Below are 22,172 nucleotides of genomic sequence, written 5' to 3'. Positions count from 1 at the left end.
TATGTGCCACGTACACATGGGAATTTCCCTGTGTCTGGAGAAAATTGCTCTCTCTCTCTCCCTGGAGGGACAAACCCTGCCTACTACATGTAAGTGTCCATGTGTATGTTCAGGGATGTGTGTATGTGTTTTTGTGTGTAAATTTTCGCGTGTGCATGTTCGTGTGCATATGTGCGTGCGTGTTTGGGTGTAAGTATGTATTCTAGTGTATCTGTGTGTTTATGCGTATCGACATGCGTGCATTTGTGTACATCTGTGTGAACATTTGTATGTATGTTTGTGTGTACAGTCGTGCACAAGTGTGTGTGTGTGTGTGTGTGTGTGTCTATGAACGCACTTGTATTTTTGTGGGTGTATGTTTGTTATGTATGTCAACGTGTAACATATTCCAATCTCTTCCCTCTCGTCGGCTGTGACGAAAACACACAGAAATCGCTCACCCTGCGGCCTGGCTTTCCCCCAGGGCCTGGGGGTCCCTGAGTCCCGCGAGGACCCTATGACAAGAGAATAAACCATCAGATACACCCACTGCGTCACGCTACACACACGCTCCGCGTCACGCTACACACACGCTCCGCGTCACGCTACACACACATGCTCTGCGTCACTCTACACACACAATCCATGTCACGACGCACAAACGCACTGCGTCACGCTACGTACACGTTCCACGTCATGCCACACACCCGCTCTTAAGTCACGCCACACACACACGCTCTGCATCACGCTATACACACGCTACAAATCACGCGGCACACGCTCCACATCACGCTAAAAACATGCTCCACGTCATGCCACACGCACGCTCCGTGTCACACCACACACACGCTCCGCATCACGCCATACACGGGCTCCGCGCCATACAGACACAGACTCTTCAGGGTGAAATTGGCTGCAAATGTGACCACGAACCTGAGGCCCCGAGTCTCCCAATTCACCTTTCAGCCCCGAGCTGCCAGGCGGCCCCTGGGAAAGGAACGGAGTGAGGTCGGAGTGCGAGTACGGAGCAAAAGACCACCCTCACCCTACAGGGCGAACGTTTCCCAACCCCCCCGTGCCTGTGCCGGCTTTCTGTAAGACCCTCCGCTTACCCACTCCCTTCAACCCCAACCCCCCCCCCCCACCCCACCACCCATCATCATCATCATCGTCGTGCCCCTCCTTCCCATATCAAATCTTTGTCTGATTCCTTGGAAGACGTATTGTATTTTTGTTTCTGCACCAGTCAGCGTCTCTGGTCAGACCACCCACGTCCTAACGACCCTCTGTGTGCAGTAAAGTCGGGACCGTAACCCTTAACATGACTCGTGCAAAGTCCACGTTGCCGGCAAACTGCCCAAATCGTAGAAAATCCGAATGAATCAACAATCTACACTGCGCAGGTGAAATTTAAACGCAGCCGGTACCTGCGCCTGCGGTTGCATTCTCAGAGGTGCCGTCCTACGGCTGACACTGTGTTAAACTGTGGTCCCATTTGGCTCGGACGCCGGGAGAAACTCTTTTCAAACAGCAGCGTGGCGTTCTGAGAAGAGGCTACAGCGCGAGCGACTGAGCCAGACTGAGACCCCCCACCCCCCACCCCTCCAGTTATCCACCTTCTCGCTAAAGAAGATTCAAAGCTCTCTGCACGGCCTCACACCCCAGGTCACAGCGGGTAATAAGGTACTTACTAAAGGCCCTGGACGGCCAGTCAGCCCCATGGGACCGGATGGGCCTCTCATCGCCAGCTGTAAAACAAACATTTCAATTAAATATCTCCTGCCTCTGCCCGACACCACCCCCGCCCTCCCACCGCCCACCACCCCCCACACCCAGCTTCGCCAGCCCATCCCCGCTCCCCCACTCCCGGCCCTGACACCGACACCGCTCCCCCGCTCCCACCACGGACCCTCCCTCCCCGCCCAGCGCCCCCCCACCCCCCCAATTTCTCTCTCTCTCACACACATACACACACACACTGACCCGGGCTTGTTGTAGGATGGCCTGTGCTTGAGCTTCCTGAGCAGACACAGAGGGCCCTTTATCTCCACCGCTCGCCCCAAACCGGAACTGTGAAGAGAGAAACAGACAGGTTCAGCAAAGATCTGGGCTCCAGCAAACCCCAGCACACTGCTCCCGCTCCCAGCAGCACCCGCATACCAACACCAGCACCCCGCGCCCTCTCTTTTTCCCACTACGCTCAGCAGGAAATGACTACGTTTGCCAGAGTTGGGAGCTGGGACAGCCAGGCAATCCCTTACACGGCAACACTGACCAACAGGTTATTACAGTAAACACTCCTGCCTGGTCCCCACCGGTGGGACTGAGCGTGAACATCAACACAAAGCCTCGTCTACAGCCTCAGGGCTGCCCTCCCGTGTGAAACCCACTGTATACGCGTAAATCATACTGTAGGACATAAGCCCTGACACTTCGAACCACATGCAGGTGACAGAACGTCAAACATCTCAAAGAGCTTCACTGGGATTACAGTAACTGGAGTGACTGGGTATTGCGTAGTCAAGTCAATTTGTGCACAGCAACGTCCCACAAACAGCCTTGACCTGAGTGATTCATTTTATCTGGGAGAATGTCAGCCTGGAGAGACACCAGAGGGAGAGAGAAGAAAACTCTCTTCTCTCTTTGAATAGTGCCACCTGAAGGATGGCATCTCAGACAATGCAACATCCCCCAGCACTGCAATGAGGTATCTGCCTACACTGTGAGCTCAGAGTCACCATGTGGGGCTTGAACCCACGAGAGCATTAGCGACTGAGCGATGCTGAATTGTGAGTCAGGCTACCTGATCATTCCAGCTCCTTCATGACCGGTGTCACTTCTCTCCCACAGTGCGGAAGGGAATGATGGGCTCCCATGTGGTGCTGTGTATGCGTCGCTGTGTTCGCTTCTGTCTGACGGGCAACAGGTCCCAGGTAACAGGAACAATTCAGTGATTTGGACCTCTCGCGTGCAAATCACGGACTGGGTGTGAGGAGGCAGATGTGGGGGAGGCAGATGGCTTAAAAAAATAAATAATCATCCTTGCTTTTGATACAGCCCCTTATCACGTCTTCGAGACGTCTCAAAGCGCTTCACAGAATATACTGTAAAGCAAAGTGACTGTGTATTTTGTTGGCGAAAATCGGCAGCCAATTGCGCACAGCAGTAAACCCCGGGATGGGGACAAGGCCTCGGGGGGGGGGGGGGGGGGGACAGGGTCTGGTCCTCGGGTGTGGAATGATCGCAGGCTGAGCTGGAGAGGAGGCAGGGATGGGAGCCGATGGCAGCTGGAGCTGTTTGTGGCGAGCGGCCAAACCCCAGAGCTTGGAACCAGGATCTCAGTCAATTATTGGAATGAAAACAGCAAACTCAGCACGGTACACAACCTGTGTGCGTGTCCACAGCCATTGTGCGTGCGTACACACAGCCCGCGTCTGTGTACGCGCACCGCCCATGCGTGTGTGTGTGTATACCCAATCAGTATGTGCGTGTGTGTGTTTGTGTGTACTCAACCCGTGTGTGTGTGTGTGTGTGTGATTGTGTGTACACAACCCACACGCGTATGTACACAACCTGTGTGTTTGTATGTGTGCGCGCGTGTGTGTGTGTGCACAATCCGTGACCTTCACCAATATTGCTGCTGAACAGTTAAGATTTCATGAGGTAAAATATGCAACATTGCACACAGATTCCCTGTGTTTGATAACACGACTTATCTCTAAACCCTGGCACCGTTTGTCTTTAAAGCTCAACGTGACTCATCGCTAACTCCTAACATGACTTGGCACTACACTTTTACATGACTTGTCACAAACCTCCCCCTCCGCCCCCGCCCCCACCCCACACCAACACAACTCAGAGTGAACTCCTGACATGACTTGTCATTAACTATTGACAGGACAGACACCGCTTGTCCTTAAAGCCCAATGTAAGTGATCGTGAAACCTCACCCTGACTCATGTTAGACTCTGGTACAACTCGTCATTGAACCCTAACGTAGCTCGACATTGAACCCGGACTCGAGTTGGCATTAAACCCCCCCTCCCCCCATGACTTATTGTAAAATCATCAACATGCCCCGTTATTAAACCCTGACACCACTCATCATTAAACCTCAGCACGACTCCATAAATCCCGATACGACTTGTCATTAAAGCTTTCAAGAACAGCAACAACCTGCGTTTATACAACCCCCGACCTCCCACCGCTCCCCCCACCCCTCACGTGGAGAGCAGCGTCTCAAGGTGCTTAACAGCGGTGTCAGAAGGGGGTGGTTTGGGGATGCATTGCCAGACACACGTCCCTTCCGTTGAGCGATGGTCCTACCAGTTGGAGGTGCAGATCTTGAGCAGTAGCTGCTTACCTTTCTGCAAACCAATCAAGGTTTGACTAGACATACGAAGGCATGTTCACGTACTCGGGACTCCAGGTAACACGTTCCAGCAGCTGTCGCCCCAAGCCTCAGAATTCTCTCATCAGCTATCTGACGGACATCTGCTTTCAGCGTGGTGGGAGGACCTTTACAGGACAGCCACTTGATGGTCTCGAGGACAAGACTAATACCATGTACCAGGCTTACTCAGCACCAACTGCTTTGGGAAACAGATTGTGAAGCCACCTCCAGGATGCTGAGCGACAGGTCAGTCTTGGTCGAAGCCCTCCCTCCCTCCCTGCAGCCACTTCCCGTGTTTGCCACAAATCAACCTCATTGCTTGACCCTGGACATGACTCGTCCTTAACCCCCAACGGACTTATCGTTAACCCCCACTGTAGTGACTGGTCACTACAGACGTGTTGAAGTCACTCACCGGCAGCATGAGCATGGTCCCAGGGCGTCCCGGTAATCCATCAGCTCCTGGGAGGCCCGACCGGCCTGGGAGCCCCTGTCATCAGAGAAACACGACAGTTGATCAGCAAACACTGACCATCGCAGCCACACAGGACAACCAGTGACTGCTGCCACACAACTGGCATCGCAACAACTCCAGCAAACGGGAAAATGCCCAGGCTTCATTTCTCTCTCTCTCTCTCTCTCTCTCTTTCTCTCGCTCTCTTTCTCTCGCTCTCTCGCGCATCTCAACATCCAACATCCAACATCCATGAGCTCTTCACGGTAATTATTGCCCGGCGATTAGCGTGATTGCTAAAGGCAAAGGCGGGGGACCATTTTGCACAAAGTTACAGGGTTGGACAAACACAGTCGCCTTTCCACACAGACACAGGTGCACACACACACACACATACGCTCACTAAACCCCCCCCGCGCACACTTATTCCCCCCCACACACAAACACAACACACACACCCTCCACACACACGCACACGCGCACACTCACCCCTCTCCCCGCCCCACACACACGCTCCACACGCACAGCACGTGCACAGTCCCTCCCTACCCCCACACGCACAGACACACATGGGCAGCCTTGAAGTGAGGGAGCGATTTATTTGAGGGATTACCACAGAGTTTTCCCAGAGGGTAGCGGGTTCTTTAACGTTCACCTGAACAGACACGGCCAGGAGTTTGGTTGAACATCTCATACAATTGCCCGTACACTGATAATTCAATGGTCCTCCCCGGCATAGCGCTGGAGTGTCAGACCGGAGTTTGATCTCAGCGTCCCTGACATGGGGCCTTGGATCCACAACCTTCTGGTGTGACACGTGAGAGTGGCATCTGAGAGTGGGTTCACCCCGAACTCTATCCCCTCAAAAAAAAAACCCTCACAGGGACATCGGAGCCCTGTCGTCCGTTGTTCTGACTCGACGGCCAGAAAAACAAGTGGAGCTAAACCAAAATCCCACGCGAAAAACGATCGGGTTAAACTTGCAGCGTCTCGTGCGCTAATTATCGCACGGGAACAGCTCAGGGAACGCCGAGGCATTTCACCCGGTCGAAGCTTCGGCAGCTCGCTTGCAGTGCGGGTGAATGCCCACCGGGGGGCAGCAGAAGCCCTGCGGCCAGCCCCGGCCCCGGCTCCCCGCGGGCACGGACAGGCAGAGCCGGGGAGAGGGAGCAGATGCTGAGCCGTTGTCAAGGAAGGGGAGCACGACATCAGCAGCAGCTTCTAACTCTGTCAGACCATTTGCCGCACGCTCCGATTCAACGGCTCTGGGAACGAGTCCGTGCCAGTTTACAGGATCCGAAGCCTTGGCAGCCTCGGCCGTGAGAAGCCTCGAGGAAACGTTGGCGGGCTCTCCTGCCCTACTTGCCCGCTCGGCCAGCAACCTGCACGTTACACTGATAATTCAACGCTTCCTCCCCAGCACAGCCCTGGAGTGTCAGACTGGACTGTGATCGCAGAGTCCCTGACCCCTTGCCCACCGCCCAACGCACGCCTTTCCCGTGGGCGTCACTGCCACGCTCTGGGATGAGGGTTACCCTGACGTGTGGATTCACCTGAGCCTGGGGTGGGGGGGGGGGGGGGGGGAGTAGGAAGCGGCTCTCTCCCACCACCCACACACACACACACACACACCCCCCACCGTTCGGAACAACCAGTCTCGCCTGCGCTCCTCCCTCCCTCAGAATGTGGGGGGGTGGTGGTCACGGGGAACAACGGGGGTGGGAAAGAGGCAGAGGAGGGATGGGGGAAAAGAGAGTGAGCACCTGGGGTGCTGGTGGGGAGGGGGGGGGGGGAAGGAGAGTGATTGAGGAGCGACACGAAGAGAGGGATTAGGATGTGTGTAAGGGGTTATCGAGAGGAGGAGGGGGGGGGAGGAAATCAGCCAAGTCTTCCATGGTCCTGATCGCTGTTCAGAGACAACCCGCCCCACCCCACCCCTCCCCTCCCGTGGTGTGTGTGTGTGTGTGTTGAGGGATGGGGTGTTCAGGTGATGACAGGATGGGAGTTGCTAATCTCTCTCTCTCTCGTTTGAAATCCTCACTGACGCTCGCTCACCCATACGAGGAGAACCCACCCCCACCCCCAACGTTCCCCCTCCCCTCCCCTCTCCCCCCCCACCCCCCCAACCCTCCCCTCTCACCAATAGAAGCCAAGGAAGGGGGGACAGTGCCTGGACATTGGGAAACGATTATTTACATAAAGGATTGAACTCCAGCTGTTATTTCCATGAGCATGTTCCTTTTTGGCCGGCGTAAGAAGAGGGTAGAAATGATTTAATTACTGCAGGAACCTGGCGCGGTTCCCGTTGGCTCGGGGCTTGATTGCTCCGGCAGTGCGCTGGGTGCGCGGGAAACGATAAAAAAATAATGAGGCTTACTCTGTCACCGGGGTCCCCGATGGGGCCTGGGGGTCCGGGGGAGCCCGAGTGGCCGGTTCTACCCTGTAGGAGACAACGAGAAACAACACCAAAGTGTGAGGTGGCAAGCGCAAAGCACGGAGCCGGTGAGAGAGACCGCTCGACAGCGCACTGGATCCGAATCCGTCCTCATTTAAGAAGCCGAGACACATGTTACTAATTGGCAAAGGTCGGCGGCTCAATGTAGATTTCGGCAACAAGCAGAAAAGCACATGGTTGGATTGTGACTCACAGCCGGGCCTTCAGGCCCAACGGGACCCTCGATCAGCATTCCCTGCGTTAAACAAACAGGAGAATTAATCACCCGGCCCGCTAATAACACACACACACGCACGCACACACACACACGCGCGCGCGCGCACACACACACACAGCGCCGGGTAGATACACCAACACCAACAACAAGACTACATTTGTATAGCACCTTTCACATCCGGAGGACGTCCCAAGGCGCTGATACATGCGCGTGCACACACACACGCAAGCACACGCACACACACCGTAGCACACCCACACAGGTGAGACGCCAGGTCAACCTGTATTTTTGCCAGCGCTTCGAAACATTTTCCGGGTAATTATTCTTCTGGCGTAGCGACCGTTTCCCCCTCCAGTCTGCACACAAGCGACGTCCCACAAACAGCCGTGAAGTGAGCAACCGATTCTATCCGGGGCAATTGTCGGCCAGGACACCGGGAGAGAGAAACCCGCTTCTCTTTTCAACAGCCGCCCGAGCAGGCAGTCGGGACCTCGGTTTAACGGCTCATCTGAAGGACGGCGTGTCCGATATTGCAGCGCTCATTCCCTCTTCCCCCGTAGCGCTCCCACCCCCCCGCCCCCCCCCCGACACACCCGCCCCAACCCTGCACTGAGAGCGTCAGCCTGGACTGTGACCTCCGAGTCTGGATGAGGGGCTTGAACACATAACCCTCTGATTCCCTCCTGCTCCCCGTGCTGCGAGTCCCCCTCTCCTTTTCCCAGCTACATCCCCTCGACTTTCCCAAGACTTACCGGCTCGATGACGGCCGGCTCCCCTTTCTGGCCCTTCTCTCCCCTCACGCCGTTCCCCTGCTGGTGTCAAAGAAAGAACCGTCCGATCACTGTAGAAACCCAAACCGTCTCAATAAAAGTGAGATCACTTTCACCATCCAGCCCAGGCTAGAGACAGCGTAACTCTCCCTCTGTCGACACTGTCCGTCCACACTCCCAGGTCGGCGACAGCACGAGGTAGACACAGAATAGTATAATAATAATCCTTGCATTTGCTACAGCACCTTATCACGTCGGGAGGACTTCTCACAGCGCTTCACAGGATTTACTGTGAAATGGAGTGATGGATTTGTAGGCAAATGTGGTCACATGTCCCACGGGCAGCCACGGAATGAGTGACCAATTTTATCTAGGAGGACTGTTGGCCAGGACACCGGAGGGAGTGAAACTCCCTTTTCTTTTCAAACAGTGTCATGGGATCTTCGGTTTAATGTCTCATGCGGAGGACGGCACCTCCAACAATGCAACGCCCTCCCAGCACTTGCCTTCGAGTGTCAGCTTAGACTATGTGAGTTCAAGTCCCGACGTAGGTCTTGAAACCACAATAATAATAATAATAATAATCCTTGCATTTTATATAGCGCTTTTCACGTCGGGAGGACGTCCCAAAGCGCTTCACAGAACACACTGTAAAGTGAATTGACTGTATCTTTGTGGGCGAACGCGGCAGCCAATTGCACACAGCAATGTCCCACAAACAGTCGTAGATTGAAAATGACCAATTTATTATTGTTTGTGGTTTTGGAGGGATTATTATTAGGCTCTGAGTGGAGTAAGGAAACTTGCCCAAGGTTTCGCCCTCTGCCTGGAATTGAACTCAGGTCTCTCGCTTGCAAAGCGAGTGCTCTAACCACTGAGCTACAGGACTCCACGTCTCAACCTTCTGACCCAGAGGCGAGAGGCGATACCCACCCTGGCGTACTCAGCATCGGTTGTTGCCGGGATCCGTTGCCGATCACCGAGTCGGTATCCTCGTCGTCGTAATCATAATACACCTCGTACTGGTCATCCAGATTCTCGTCCGTGACCACCTCCTCCGTGAACGTGTTGTTCCAACCCGATCCGTGATCTTGCTTCTTCTCCACCTCCACCTGGGGGGGAGAGGGTATAGTGTGGGGTGGCGATAATGTGGGGAGAGGAGGGGATGGGGTGGGGAGTGGACAAACACAGCAACGGAAAGTCAGGTTAATGGTTTCAGTGCAGTGGCTGCAGCGAATGGTCAGGCGCTGAGGCTCATGGCTGACAGACAGTGACATTTCAGCGCTGGCTACGAGATGGGTAAGTAATGTGTGGGTTCCCGATCCAATCCCAATCCCGATCCTGATCCCAGTCCCTATTCCAAAGCCCCTTTTCTTCCCAGCTTGTTGGGCCAGATGGTAAATGGTCACCCTCAGGGACAAGAGGAAATCACGGTAAGCGCAGGGATTGGGGCTCAGGCCCCCGACCCCCTCCAGCCCGCCCCGCATTGCAGCACCCCTCCCTCTTGGCCAGAGCTGCTGGGCTCTGTGGGGTCACCACCCTGCTCCTGTAAGAACCAGCAGCCCTGGGGTTGGGCCGATGCTCAACGATCAGGGCCCCAGTTCTCACACGTTCAACTGTACATTTGTTCCTCTTCACTGCTACACACTCCAGTTCAAACACACACACTCACACGCACACTCATACACACACACACACACACGTACTCGCACAGACTCACACACACACGCACTCACGCATGTGCACACGCACACTCACGCGCGCGCACTCACACAGACACACACGCGCGCGCTCGGACACACACACACACACGTCCTCGGACAGACTCACACACACGCATGTACACACGCACACTCACACACTCTCACAGACACACACGCGCGCACACAGCGCACTCACACAGACGCACACACGCGCACTCACACAGACACACACACACGCACTCACACGGCGCACTCACACAGACTCATACACGCACTCACACAAACATGCACTCACACAGACTTCCGCACGTACCCACTTCCAAACACTCAGAGGTGCGCTCACACGCAGACACACACACGCGCACTCACGCTCTCACGCAGACGTCCACATGTCCGTGTGTACACACACACACGCACAGACACACGCGCACCCTGGCGCACACACCTTGCTGTGGTTGCTTGTTGCTTCATGGGTGACAGAGAGGTCATTGTCCAAGCTGTTGTCCCCATCTGTGGGATTCTCTTCGCCATAGCCGTAGGTATCGTTGTAATTGTAATTGTAATTGTAATGATAATAGTCGTCGGTCAGCTCCTCCGGCTCGTAATTGTCTGCGCTGTTGGTCACGTGCACCACCGAGCGTTCTCCTTCCACGTTCCCCGTTTCCTCTGTCTTTTTCTGAACGCAAGGAGTGAATGTGTCAGTGCGAAGCCCAAGGTGACGATGCCCATGGCGACGGTGCCCGCCATGACGGTGCCCATTGCACGAGCTGGTGACGTGTGCCACGTGCACAGGAACAGCAGCCGGCCAGCGGGGACGTGAGTTTTTAGAGAGTTCGTGACCTTCAAATGAGGGCAAGACCGATTGGGACGGAGACCAGGCGAAGTCGCTGACGGAGAGTGAGGGAATGGCCAACACTCAGCAGTTGAGAGGAGAGATCAGTCAAGGGATTGGGGAGAAGGCAGATTCTCGGGAGTAAAAATATCAAGGGATATTGTGGGGAGGAGAGATTAGAGGCGGGGTTCACAAGATCAGTTTGGCCCATCTGATCTCATCTCTCCAACAAACCCACTCTCCTGACCCCCATTGTAGCATCAAGCTATTTTGTAAATGAGTCCAAGTCTGCAGGTCTCAGCCACTTTTTCTGGAAGCCTGGTCCAGTCCAGTTAATTACCCTCTGTGTAAAGAAATACTTCCTGGAGTCCATCCTGAAATTGCCCTCTGCAGCCTTTTACTCAGCTCGGTGTGAGCGAGATAGGCCGAATGGTCTCCCGTGATGACCTAACGACCCATTCTGGACAAGCCTCAGAGGTGACACAGCCCATCTCTCCAATGGAAGAGTCCTAAACACAACCAAAGGATGGACGGCTGATGTGGGGTTGTCACACGGGTGAGGTGGGGGAGTCCCAGGACAGGGAGGGTACCTTGGCTGCGAGCTGGGTAGGTGCCACAGCAAATGGCCCCTGATGGGCCATCTGACATGGAGCCACAGTGAGGCTAACAGCTAGTGTCTCATTGCTGCAACACAGGAACCCGCGTTGACGAGAGCGAGAGATGATTTTATAACCAATCCTGGGGCACAATAGAGACTTGGACACACTCTCACACAGCGTACTGTTCAGAGGGAGGATATTTCCCTCTGTGCTTACCTCCTCCACCTCGGTGTTCGCCGTTCCCTCCAACACTGCCTCTTCCTCCCCCACCGCCGTCGTCACCGTCCCCTCCTCCTCGTCTTCGGTGAGGGAGCCCGTGACCTCCCCGTACTCTGGCTCCAGTGTCCTCTCGGTGGGTCCGTCTTTGTAATCATCCGGGAAGTTTTCATAATAAGGATATTCGTAATAATAATTCCCCTCCAGATCCTGCCATTAAAGGGTAACCTCACTCAAGAGTGTACTCAGAATAACACCCAAACTCACATTAAATAATAATCACCTTGAAGAGGTTACACAATACACAGGGATAAGGTGAAAGTTCGATGCCAAATGCCAAGGAGGACCTGGACTTCTTCGCATCAATAATAGACAACATCTTTTTGGCTGTTTCCCGCTCCCCCCCCCACCCCCCCCCCACTCCTTTCCATCCTGCAACCCTTCACCCCCATCTTCTGAAGCTCCTATTTCCTCCTCTACTGCCCCACTACACTCCTTTGCTCCCATTTCTACCTCAACCCTCAAAACCCTCGTCGATCAGATGAAACTTCGACCCGCTCCTCGCCAAGCTGCTGACCACCCAACTGCCACTCTGCCCCCCCACCATCACCGGGGTGGCACCCTGCCCCTCTCCTCCGGCACCATCCTCTCCCCCTCAAAACAACGGTGATCGCTCCTCTCCTAAAAAAAAACCTCCCTTGATAATCAAACCACTAACTACCAGCCCATCTCCAACTTGCTCTTCCTTTTTTAATGTCCTGGAACACACTGTTGCCACCTAATCTCGCTCACACCTTTCCTCCCACTCCCTTCTCGAGCCCCTCCAGCCCAGTTTCTGCCTGGCTCACAGAACCTAGACAGCGCTGGTCAAGGTTACAAGTGACATCCTCTGTCTCTGTGACCAAAGCTCCCACTGCCTCCTTGTCCTCCTGGACCTCTCCCCTGCTTCTGACACAGTGGACCGTGCCATCCTCTTCAACCGTCTCTTTTTCCTCATCACCCTCAGTGGGACCGCATTCTTCTGGTTTGAGTCATACTTATCCTACCAACACCATTTCATCTCCTCTAACGGTTTCTCCTCCCGACCCCACATAGTCACTTGTGTGTGAGTGTCTTGTTTGTGAGAGTGTGTGAGACTGTGTGTGTTATATATACGTGTGTGTGCGTGTGTGTGTGTGTATATGTGTGTGTGACTGCAATTGTGTGAGAGACTGTATGTGTGTGATTGTGTGTCTATGATTGTGCCTGTGTGTGTGTGTGTGTGTGTGTGTGCGTGCGTAGTGTGTGTATATAGGTGTGAGAGCGTGTGACGGAGTGTGTATGTGTGAGTGTGTGTGTGTGAGTGTGACCGAATGTGCGTGTAAGTGTGTGAGTGTGTGGCTGTGTGTGTGAGTGTGTGTGTGTGTGTGTGTGAGACCCGCGAGCCAGGTGGGTGACCCATAGCTGCCCGCGGGGTGGGCTCTAGCTGTTTACACAGAGCGCCTGACAGTTTCCTGACTGTAAACAGTGCGGACGGCAGCGGGAATGCTCGGGCTCCAGTGAGAGGCTCTGACTCCATCGGCCCAAAGCACACAACCCAACATTCCAAACACTTCACAGGCAATTGCTGCTAAGTGGAGGGACTGTGTGTTTTGTGGGCGGACACAGTAGCCAATTTGCACAGCAATGTTCCACAAACAGCCATGAAGTGAGTGACTGATTTTATCTGGGGGATTGTTGGCCAGGACACCGGGGGAGAGAGAGAGAGAGAGAGAGGGAAACACTTTCGAACAGCATGGTGGGATCTTTAACAATAAATTACATTTGTAGAGCGCCTTTCACGTCGGGAGGGCGTCCCCCAAGGCGCTTAGTGTCCACCTGAAAAGGCAGACTGGATCTCGGTTTAACGTCTCATCCGAAGTGCAGCACCTCTGACAATGCAGCGCACCCCCAGTACTGCACTGCACTTGAGCTCAAAGTCTCGTGCTGATGGGGGAGCCAGGACGCGAGATGCTCGCTGTCAGCACTTGGAGCTGTGGGGTAATGTGACGGTGGGGTAATTCTGGATGGAATTGTGCTGCTGACAGGAGAAAAGGCAGTGAGGCGCCGGGGTCCACGTAATATCAAGTCCTCTCTCCTGTCTGAAAACAGTCGCAATCACGCCTACAGCGTTCACCGAGAATATCCCGCTCAAAGCACTTCACAAATCAGACAGAGAGCATTGAGGGGCGGGGACGGTGCCCCCAAAACAGTGAGAACAGATGTCATGTTTACTGGGATAACACAGCCTGTACCGAGATCACAGTCTGCAGTGAGATGTGCAGTGAGTTACGTGCAGAGGCCAGCGGTTGTACCCGCTGGGATGTGGGCTGTGAGGGTCCGGCAGTGCGTCTGGGGTCCGACAGCCAGCGCCGGTCACTCACCTCATAGTCCCCCTGGTTGGGGTCCTGGGATTGCACGGCCTCAGGAATGGGGGTCTCGCAGTCAGGGCTGTAGTGTTCACAGTAATCGTACGCCGCTCGGTGGTCTGACACCAGCATCAGTTGCTGGATATCCCCCTGCACAACACAAGAGAATGGTTTGCGTTGACACTCAGTACACCATGACTCACCCTGGCCAGACCCCCAACCCCACATGCCATCCCCCCGACATACCCCCAACCAGCACCCAAACCCTACACCAAGTCTCCCGCTCACTCAACCCCTGACCCCTGCTCACCCCCACCACGAACCCCACAGAATTGCGCCCCGCCCGCCCGCCCGCCCTAACACACACCTTGCCAGAACCCCCAACCAATGCCCACAGCCCCACTCGAACTCCTCCCATCTCGTCCCAACCCCCGACCAGCGCTCTCCTCCCCGCACCCCCCGCCCCAAACTGCTCTCTTTGAAAAGGTTACAGTGAGAAGCGGAGATGGTGAGTGGCGGGGCTCGGACCAGAGACGGGAGCATTGGAAGGAGCAGGGAGAGTAATGCCTATCACTGAGCAACCAATGGCTGTGACTCCGCACGGTTGCACAGCGAGTAGCCATCGCTGTACTGGACACACACTGAATGAGTGGCCATCTATCTCCCAGGGCCTGGTGTCAGACATCAGCCTCACAGCCCCAGAGACGTGCCTGACATCCTCCCAAAAACCACAGCTGTTGCTGTAATGGAGCCAAGCAGGCAGTTCATGAACTCGCCGAGATACCAGATTTTACAGTTCTTAGGATTAAGGCTAAATATGCTTAATTGCATAGATTATTTTAATTGAGTACTTGCTCTTTCCCGACCAAACTGCACTTCATCTCCAGTCTCTCTCTCTGGTGTAGCTGGTGACAGTAAGCCCCAAGGCCTAGTTGGGCCTAGTTTCAGGGGCTCTAAGACAATATAACAGCAGATTTGAAATGAGAACCCTCACAGTACAGTGTGTCTGCCAATGACATAATACATCTTGTGGATGAAATATTTATTGGATACAAACTAATTTGCTTAACTGTACATAAACTACAGCCTGTCAGTACAGTCCCGATCCATGCTGGCTGTGTGGATCTGCGTTGGCTTGTGTTAGTAAAGCGCTTCAAGACGTGAAAGGCACCAGATCAAACCCAAGGGTTATTATTAACATCGAGACTGGAGAGAAGCAGTCATATTGGCACAGAGTCAGAAGTAGGTGAGAAAGAATTTGGTGTTAAAAATGGATGAAGGTTGCTATTCGATCAACACTGATTTGTGCTATAATCTCACCCTGGATTAGGGCAGCCAAACCCCCACCGCAAAACACCGACCCCTCGCAAAACACCCTCCCATTGAGCATGGTGACTGTTTTTTCCGGGACAAGTGACGAGACAAAGAGAGATTCCTGGGAAGCGATGGATGAGGCATTACGGATCGAGAGCCTTATGTAGGTCAGGAACTGGAGACAGCTCAGCCACACTGTAACTACAGCTGGTTCTTCTTAAATCCAAACCCATATTTGGCAAAAAGTTAAATGTTAGTTTTTATAGCGGTCACCCAAGCATTCAGTAAAAATTCTGCCCATTAGCCATGTTTTCTTAGAACATAAAATGGCCCTCAGCAGAAACCTCAGCAAACATAAGCGCTCTCTCTCTCTCTCTCTCTCTCTCCTGCTCTCCTCACACATTCTCTTGCACTTTTTCTCCTGCTCACCCTATCTGTCTTCTAACCTGCACAGTGATGTACGTTACCCTTCACAGAGAGGGGTCCGAGGCCTGAAATTCCGCCTCGCCTCAGCCTGTCCGACCTTTCCTGCATAAATTTACGATGGTGCAGATTCGTGAAAAATTCTTCAATCCGGTCTGAATCTGGATGCGGTAAATCCAGTCTTAATTCAGAATCTGCTCGTAAAGTTTCATTTTACGAGCAGATTCTGAATTAGGACTGCATTTAAGAATGCTCCTCAATTCTGCACCAATTGTTGGAATTTTTCGGCCTCACGGCCTGAGACTGGTTGGAATTTCAAGCCTTTGACTTTTTTTTTGTTTTGCTAAGATATTCAGTGGAGATGAAAAGATCTGCCAAACAGCAGATAGACAGCGCAGTGCTGGTGGTGGGGGCAAGGGGTGGGCGGGGGGGGAGCTGCAATATCAGAGGTTTTAGCCTTCAAATGTGAGGCGTTAAGCCCGTTTGTGCCTGTTTAGGCAGACGCAAAAGCTCCAGCAGCACTTTTGCAAAAAGAGAAGGGAGTTTCCCCTGTGCAGAGGCTGTGGGGTGGGTGGGAGGAAACAAGAGTGGAATCAGACCAGGGTGGGCTCAGGTGAGAACACCCCCAACGCAGTTGAAGGACCGAATGGCCCATTTCTGCGCCTGAACATTCTAAGGTTCTATAAGTGTCCCACAAGTGTGAAAGGCTGACGTGCTGGTTTGTCCGTGTGTGTGTGTGTGTGTAAATGTGCAGAGCAGACGGTGTCCAGCACGCTGTGCAGAGCAGCCAAAGAACACACATTGAACAGAAGACAGAACACAATGGCTGACTGAGTTCAGGCAGTCGATCGCACGGCTCAGAGAGGTGGTGTTTGTTCAGTCTGCTGACTCGCTGAGCTTACAGGCCACGACCAGACACCACCCATAGCGATGTCCCGCAAACAGCCGTGAAGTGAATGGTCAATTTTATCTGGGGGCATTTCAGCCCTTCGACACGCACACGCGCACACCCCGGGGCTCGATGTGGGTTAACACAAAATGACAGTTCTCTGACCCACCTGGAGTGGGCGCCATCTGCTGGTGTACGTTCAAATGTTCCATAAATAAGTTAAGGAACATGTTTAAGAAACATCGCAACTAATCCCCAATGTGCTACAAAGATGTAGATACAGATGTGAGCTTCGATCAATTGATATAAAACAAAACAACTGCCCGGAGTTCACAGAGTTTAATCCTGGGTAGATGAAAATTCAGCCAATAGTTTCAAGTCAAGCTCGATTACAAAGTGACATCTTTTTGGAGAATTATAACTTGTGCTTTCCCGAGCACTGACCTCTTACCATGTGTAAATGATGAGTTCACAGGCTCAGGCAGCCAAATACACACAGGAAACACATCTGATTAGAAACATGAACACATTTTAGTGGAGATTTGTTTTTTTCAGTCAGTTGCTGAAGCCCACAGGCGAACAACAATGACAATTGTGTGTGTGTGTGTTGGTGTCTGTGAGTGTGTGTGTGTGTGTGTGTGTGAGTACGTATGTGTGAGTTGTGTAAGTCAATGTGTGTATCCAGGAGTATTTGTAAGAGCGTGTGTTTAGTGTGGATGTGTGAGTGTTTGTGAATAAGCAGAGGGGATCTTAGTTTTATATCTTATCTGAAGGATGGCATCTCTTTGACAATGCAGGGCTCTCGTAATAATAATTAATAATTCTTGCATTTTGATATAGCGCTTTTCACGTCGGGAGGACGTCCCAAAGCGCTTCACAGAACACACTGTAAAGGCTCTGTGTGGAGTAAGGAAACTTGCCCAAGGTTTCGCCCTGACCTGCCTGGAATTGAACAAAGGTCTCTCGCTTGCAAAGCGAGTGCTCTAACCACTGAGCTACAGGACTCCACGTAGTGTTGATTAGAGTGTCAGTCTAGACTGTGAGCTGAAAGTCCTGACATGGGGCTTAAACCCACAATCTTCTGACTCAGAGGCAAGAGAAGGTGACTTGTTCTGCTCATCGCTGCGGGGATTGAGAACTGATTAGGTCTTTAGAAATGGGATTGAATGGGAAAGAGTTGAGACCCATTGGGATGGTGCAAAATGGGAGCGAATGGCTGGGGGATGGGCTCAATGCTTGTGCTTCATGCTTTAATTTGACTGGAATGGGAGGTTTATACTTTTCTAATTCGATGCTAGTTCTGGCTGCAGACGAAACTTGGATCACGCGTCATTGCCTAGAGCGGGCCTGATCACACTGCACATTGGTGGACGGGGTGGCGAATGGTGGATTTTAGGCTGATTGAGTGAGTTTTCATCTGGTTTTGATTAGTGGCCGCCTGGGTATCCATGGTAACCCATGGTCCCCAGCCTAACATACAGCTCAGGAACGGCGCGGAGAATTCACTTCTAGAAAGCAGGTGAGACAGCAAAGTGTGAACAGCGTATTTTCAATACATGCAATTGCGTAGAATAATGCAGCACAGAAACAGGCCGTTCAGCCCTAGTCTATGCCGCGGTTTATACTCTACATCGCCTATTGTCCCTCTCTAGCCTACTCCCCTCTGTTCCCTTCTTCCTCGTGCGTGCATCAAATTTCCTCTGAAATACAGTGATGCTTTTTGCTTCCACCCCGGCTTCACACAGTGATTGCCACACTCTCACCACTCTCCGCATGAAGAAGTACCTTCAAAACTCCCTGTTAGAGCTGCTCTAGGCTGTCGTTCTTAAGCCCGCTTGCTACGGACTCACCAACAAGTGGACATCCATCTTATGTATGTCAGCCTGGCTCAGTGGTAGCACTCTAACCTCTGAGTCAGATGAACAGAGGTTGTCTCAAAAGTGGCCTAAAGTGCTTCACGGGATATACTGTAAAGTGTAGTGACTGTATTTTTGTGGCCAAAAGCGGCTGCCGGTTGAGCACAACAATGTCCCACAAACAGCCATGAAGTGAGTGACCAATTTTATTGAGAGGATTGCTGGTCAGGACATCAGGAGAGAGAAACGGGCTCTTTAAACGTCCACCTGTACAAACAGACGGGACCTTGGTTTAACGTTTCATCCAAAGGACGGCACCTCTGACAATGCAACACACCCACCTAACCCCCTCAACCCCCGCCCAGCGCTACCGCTGAGCCAGGCTGACACAAACCCAGCGCTTCTTTAAGGGGGGGGGAAATGGTCTCGCAAATTTTCCGGCAGCATAAAGTTTAAGCTAAGGTGGGCTCGGGCGGGTTTAGCAGCTGTGAGGCAGGGCCAGACGCTGAGCAGTGGAGCATGTTTGGGTCTAGCGCAGGGGGAAGAGTGATATCATTTCAGTCTGAGCAGGTTAGCAGAGCTGCATTTGTTCAGACGCTCAGTACAATACTTTCCACTCCGTCACTCGCCGCGACTTGTTCCAGAATATTTCATGTCTCGGCGGCCAGTCTGGAAACAAAAGGGGCCAGTGCTCTGCACATGACTGCTCGGCCGTTCAGCTCTGTTGTTTGCTTTGGGTCTCGGAGGCTCTGGTATTTAGCGTGCTTCCTCCTTCGCTGCGCACACCGCTTCCACCTGCACAGCACTGCCGCCTGCCAGCAGCCCTGGCTCTCAGCCACCGCTGGCTCCAGCCCACCCTGGCTGACAGCAGCTCCCACATGCCTTCAATACAGCCCTCAGCCCAGCATCCCTACCTCATCTGTAAACCGCTGAGAGTCGCTCACTCACACTCGTCGCACACTCACACCCTCACTCACCCCCACACTCACACTCATTGCACACTTCCACTCGCTCACCCTAGCACACATTCACACTCATTGCGCACTTGCACACTGACACCCTCGCACCTACACCCTCGTATTCGCAGCACCGCACACCTACACACTCACGCTCACCCCACACCTACACGCTCACACTCGCCACACCACACACCCTATGCACTCGCTCACCCAACTGCACACCTACACCTTCACCCCATTGCACACCTACAAACTATCGCACACCTACACTCTCACACTCACTCCACCCTACATACTTACACTCACTCCAACACACTTCTACACACACTCATATATATATCGCACACCTAAACACTCACACTCATCAAGGTGGTCCAAGTGTCACAGTTCCAGAGGCCACAAAATTCCACCCGCTCTCAGTCTGTCAGACCAAATTTTGTCTTGGAATTCGAGCAGAACTGTGAAAAATTCTGAAATGCGGATTTGACGTGGGCGGAAGCTATTTTTTTGTGCAGCTCTTAAAAGAAAACCGGCTTCTAGATTGAAGAATTCTCCACAATTCTAAAACTTTTAAGACAATTTCACAAATTGAAATTGGGGGCTTCAGAGAAATGGACAGAACGAGAGACACACAGATAGATAGGGGGCAAAGACCGTGCGACCGAGAGATTTATATACATTGCAGCTTGGGCTAGCTCACACCCACTGGAATTTGTCTCTCACTTAAGACCGCAGAGATTGCTTCACTTACCGTGAATACGTCGGAAACTGAGCAAAGCTAACCTGCTCTAGACTGTTAGTCGGAGGACTGACTGGCCCCCCCCCCCCGCCCCCACCGTTCACACCTCCATTCCACCCCCCCCCCATCTATTTGTCTAGTCTGTCTCTCATTCTCTCCATCCCACTGACTCTCTCCCTCATTGCTTTGAAAGTACAATGATTGTGAATCTGTAGACAATTTATGCACATTAATACCTACAAACAGCCGTGAAGTGAAACTAGGCCAAGATACCATCCAGGAGAGAGAAACTACCTTAGCCCACAGGCTGTTGCTGCCCCACTGATCACTCCCTCCCGATCTCCGAGTGCGCGTTTTGGCTGTCGCTCCGACCCGAGCTGCCCCTACCCCGAAAATGTTCCTGCTCTCAGCCCCCACATTTCATTACTCCCACTCTGTCCTTCTCTCTTACCGCCCTCCTCGCCTTCTCTCTCTCCTGGACCCCACCATTACCTCCCTCTGCTCCAGCCAGGCCCATCGTGGCTCCCGGCGCTCACTCTCTCCGCAGCAACTGCCTTCGAAAGTCAAACACCCCTTTCCCCTCCCTCAGCCATACCCTCCCCAATACTGCCTGCTCCTCAAACTCCATGATCATTTCTCCCCCACGACCTCAAGTCCTCTCTATATATCACTCTCCCCATCACTGCCCCCCACCAGCAAATGTATCCGCATTTCCCTCCAAAATGTCCACTCCCTCTCCAATAAAGCCCTTACTATCCATGACCTCATCCTGGATGAGCACATTGATATTCTTGGGCTTACAGAAACCTGGCTCTCCCCCGGTGACCCAGTCCCCCTCGTTGAAGCCTCCCCTCCTCGCTGCACCTTTCATCACACCCAACCAACGTAGGAGCCCTCATCTCCCAAGCTTCCCTTGGCTATCCCCCTATTCCTCTGGCTACTTCTCCTCCTTTGAGCACCTCATCCTCTACCATCCCTCCTCTATCTCCCTCAAAATCCTCCTAGTTTACCATCCACCGCGCCCCCCCACCGCCACAAACCTCCCACATACACCTCCCCTCTTCCAAATCATCCACCATTGTTTTCCCGCCCCTGGAAAAAGCTTCCACCTGAATCCCTTACAAATGCCTCTCTTCCTCGGACCTCCTCTCCCTCTGGCCCTCTACCCACAGCGATCCTGATGCAGCCATCAAGCTGCTGAATGACCATCTCTCTCCGCAACCTTCAATTCCCTGGATCCCCTAAAATCCAGGGTTGCTTCCAAATCCACTCGCTCCCCTTGGTACAACAGTCATCTCCATTCACTCAAAACACAAACCCAGATGCTCAAGCGCAGATGACAGAAATCCGGCCTCACGATTCATCATCAACTGTGACTCGAGCACCTCCGCACCTTCCGCCTCTCCCTTTCACAGGCCAAAACTGACTTTTACTCCCAAATCATCCTGGAGGCAAACAACAATCCAAAGACGCTGTTTTCCACCATCCATCACCTCCTCCGTGCACCCCCTCAAACCCCCTCTATCCTCAAGTCAAACTCCAAGTGTGAAGAGGTCCTGGACTTCTTTGTCTGAAAAATTGAAAACATCCCTTGGCTGCAGCATCCTATCCCCTCATGTCCCCTTCTACCCCACCCAGACCATCCACACCGCCTTCTCCCTCTGCTGCAGCTCCTGCCACTACCCACTCCTTTGCCCCCATTTCTCCCTCCTCCCTCTCAACCGCAATCACACCGATGAGATTCACCACCTGCTTACTTGACCCCCCTCCCCACCCAGCTGCTGGTCACTCAACTCCCCCTTCTCCGCCCTGCTGGCCAACACAGTCAACCAATCTCTATCCTCAGGCTCTGTTCCACTCCCCCTGAAAACCGCTGTTATCACACCCCTCCTCAAAATACCCACCCTCGATCCCTCTAATCTCGCACATTACCATCCCATCTCCGATGGTCACTCCCCATTCCACCTACCAGCTTGTCTGGCAGACA

General features: G+C 53.1%; 1 protein-coding gene across 1 annotated transcript in view; it reads right to left on the bottom strand.

The window, feature by feature from the left end:
• Positions 1–22,172, bottom strand: part of col5a1 (procollagen, type V, alpha 1) — a 97,001-nt gene that overhangs the window by 46,228 nt on the left and 28,601 nt on the right. The window contains 13 exon segments of the mRNA XM_042337178.1: positions 441–494; positions 913–966; positions 1,671–1,727; positions 1,963–2,049; positions 4,788–4,862; positions 7,204–7,266; positions 7,475–7,516; positions 8,251–8,310; positions 9,202–9,274; positions 9,277–9,380; positions 10,417–10,647; positions 11,619–11,828; positions 14,021–14,155. Coding sequence (XP_042193112.1) covers positions 441–494; positions 913–966; positions 1,671–1,727; positions 1,963–2,049; positions 4,788–4,862; positions 7,204–7,266; positions 7,475–7,516; positions 8,251–8,310; positions 9,202–9,274; positions 9,277–9,380; positions 10,417–10,647; positions 11,619–11,828; positions 14,021–14,155 — 1,245 coding nt within the window.

Source organism: Callorhinchus milii, unplaced genomic scaffold (genome assembly GCF_018977255.1).
Source record: "Callorhinchus milii isolate IMCB2004 unplaced genomic scaffold, IMCB_Cmil_1.0 Scaffold8, whole genome shotgun sequence".
NCBI lineage: Eukaryota > Metazoa > Chordata > Chondrichthyes > Chimaeriformes > Callorhinchidae > Callorhinchus > Callorhinchus milii.
This window is presented reverse-complemented; position numbering and strand designations above follow the sequence as displayed.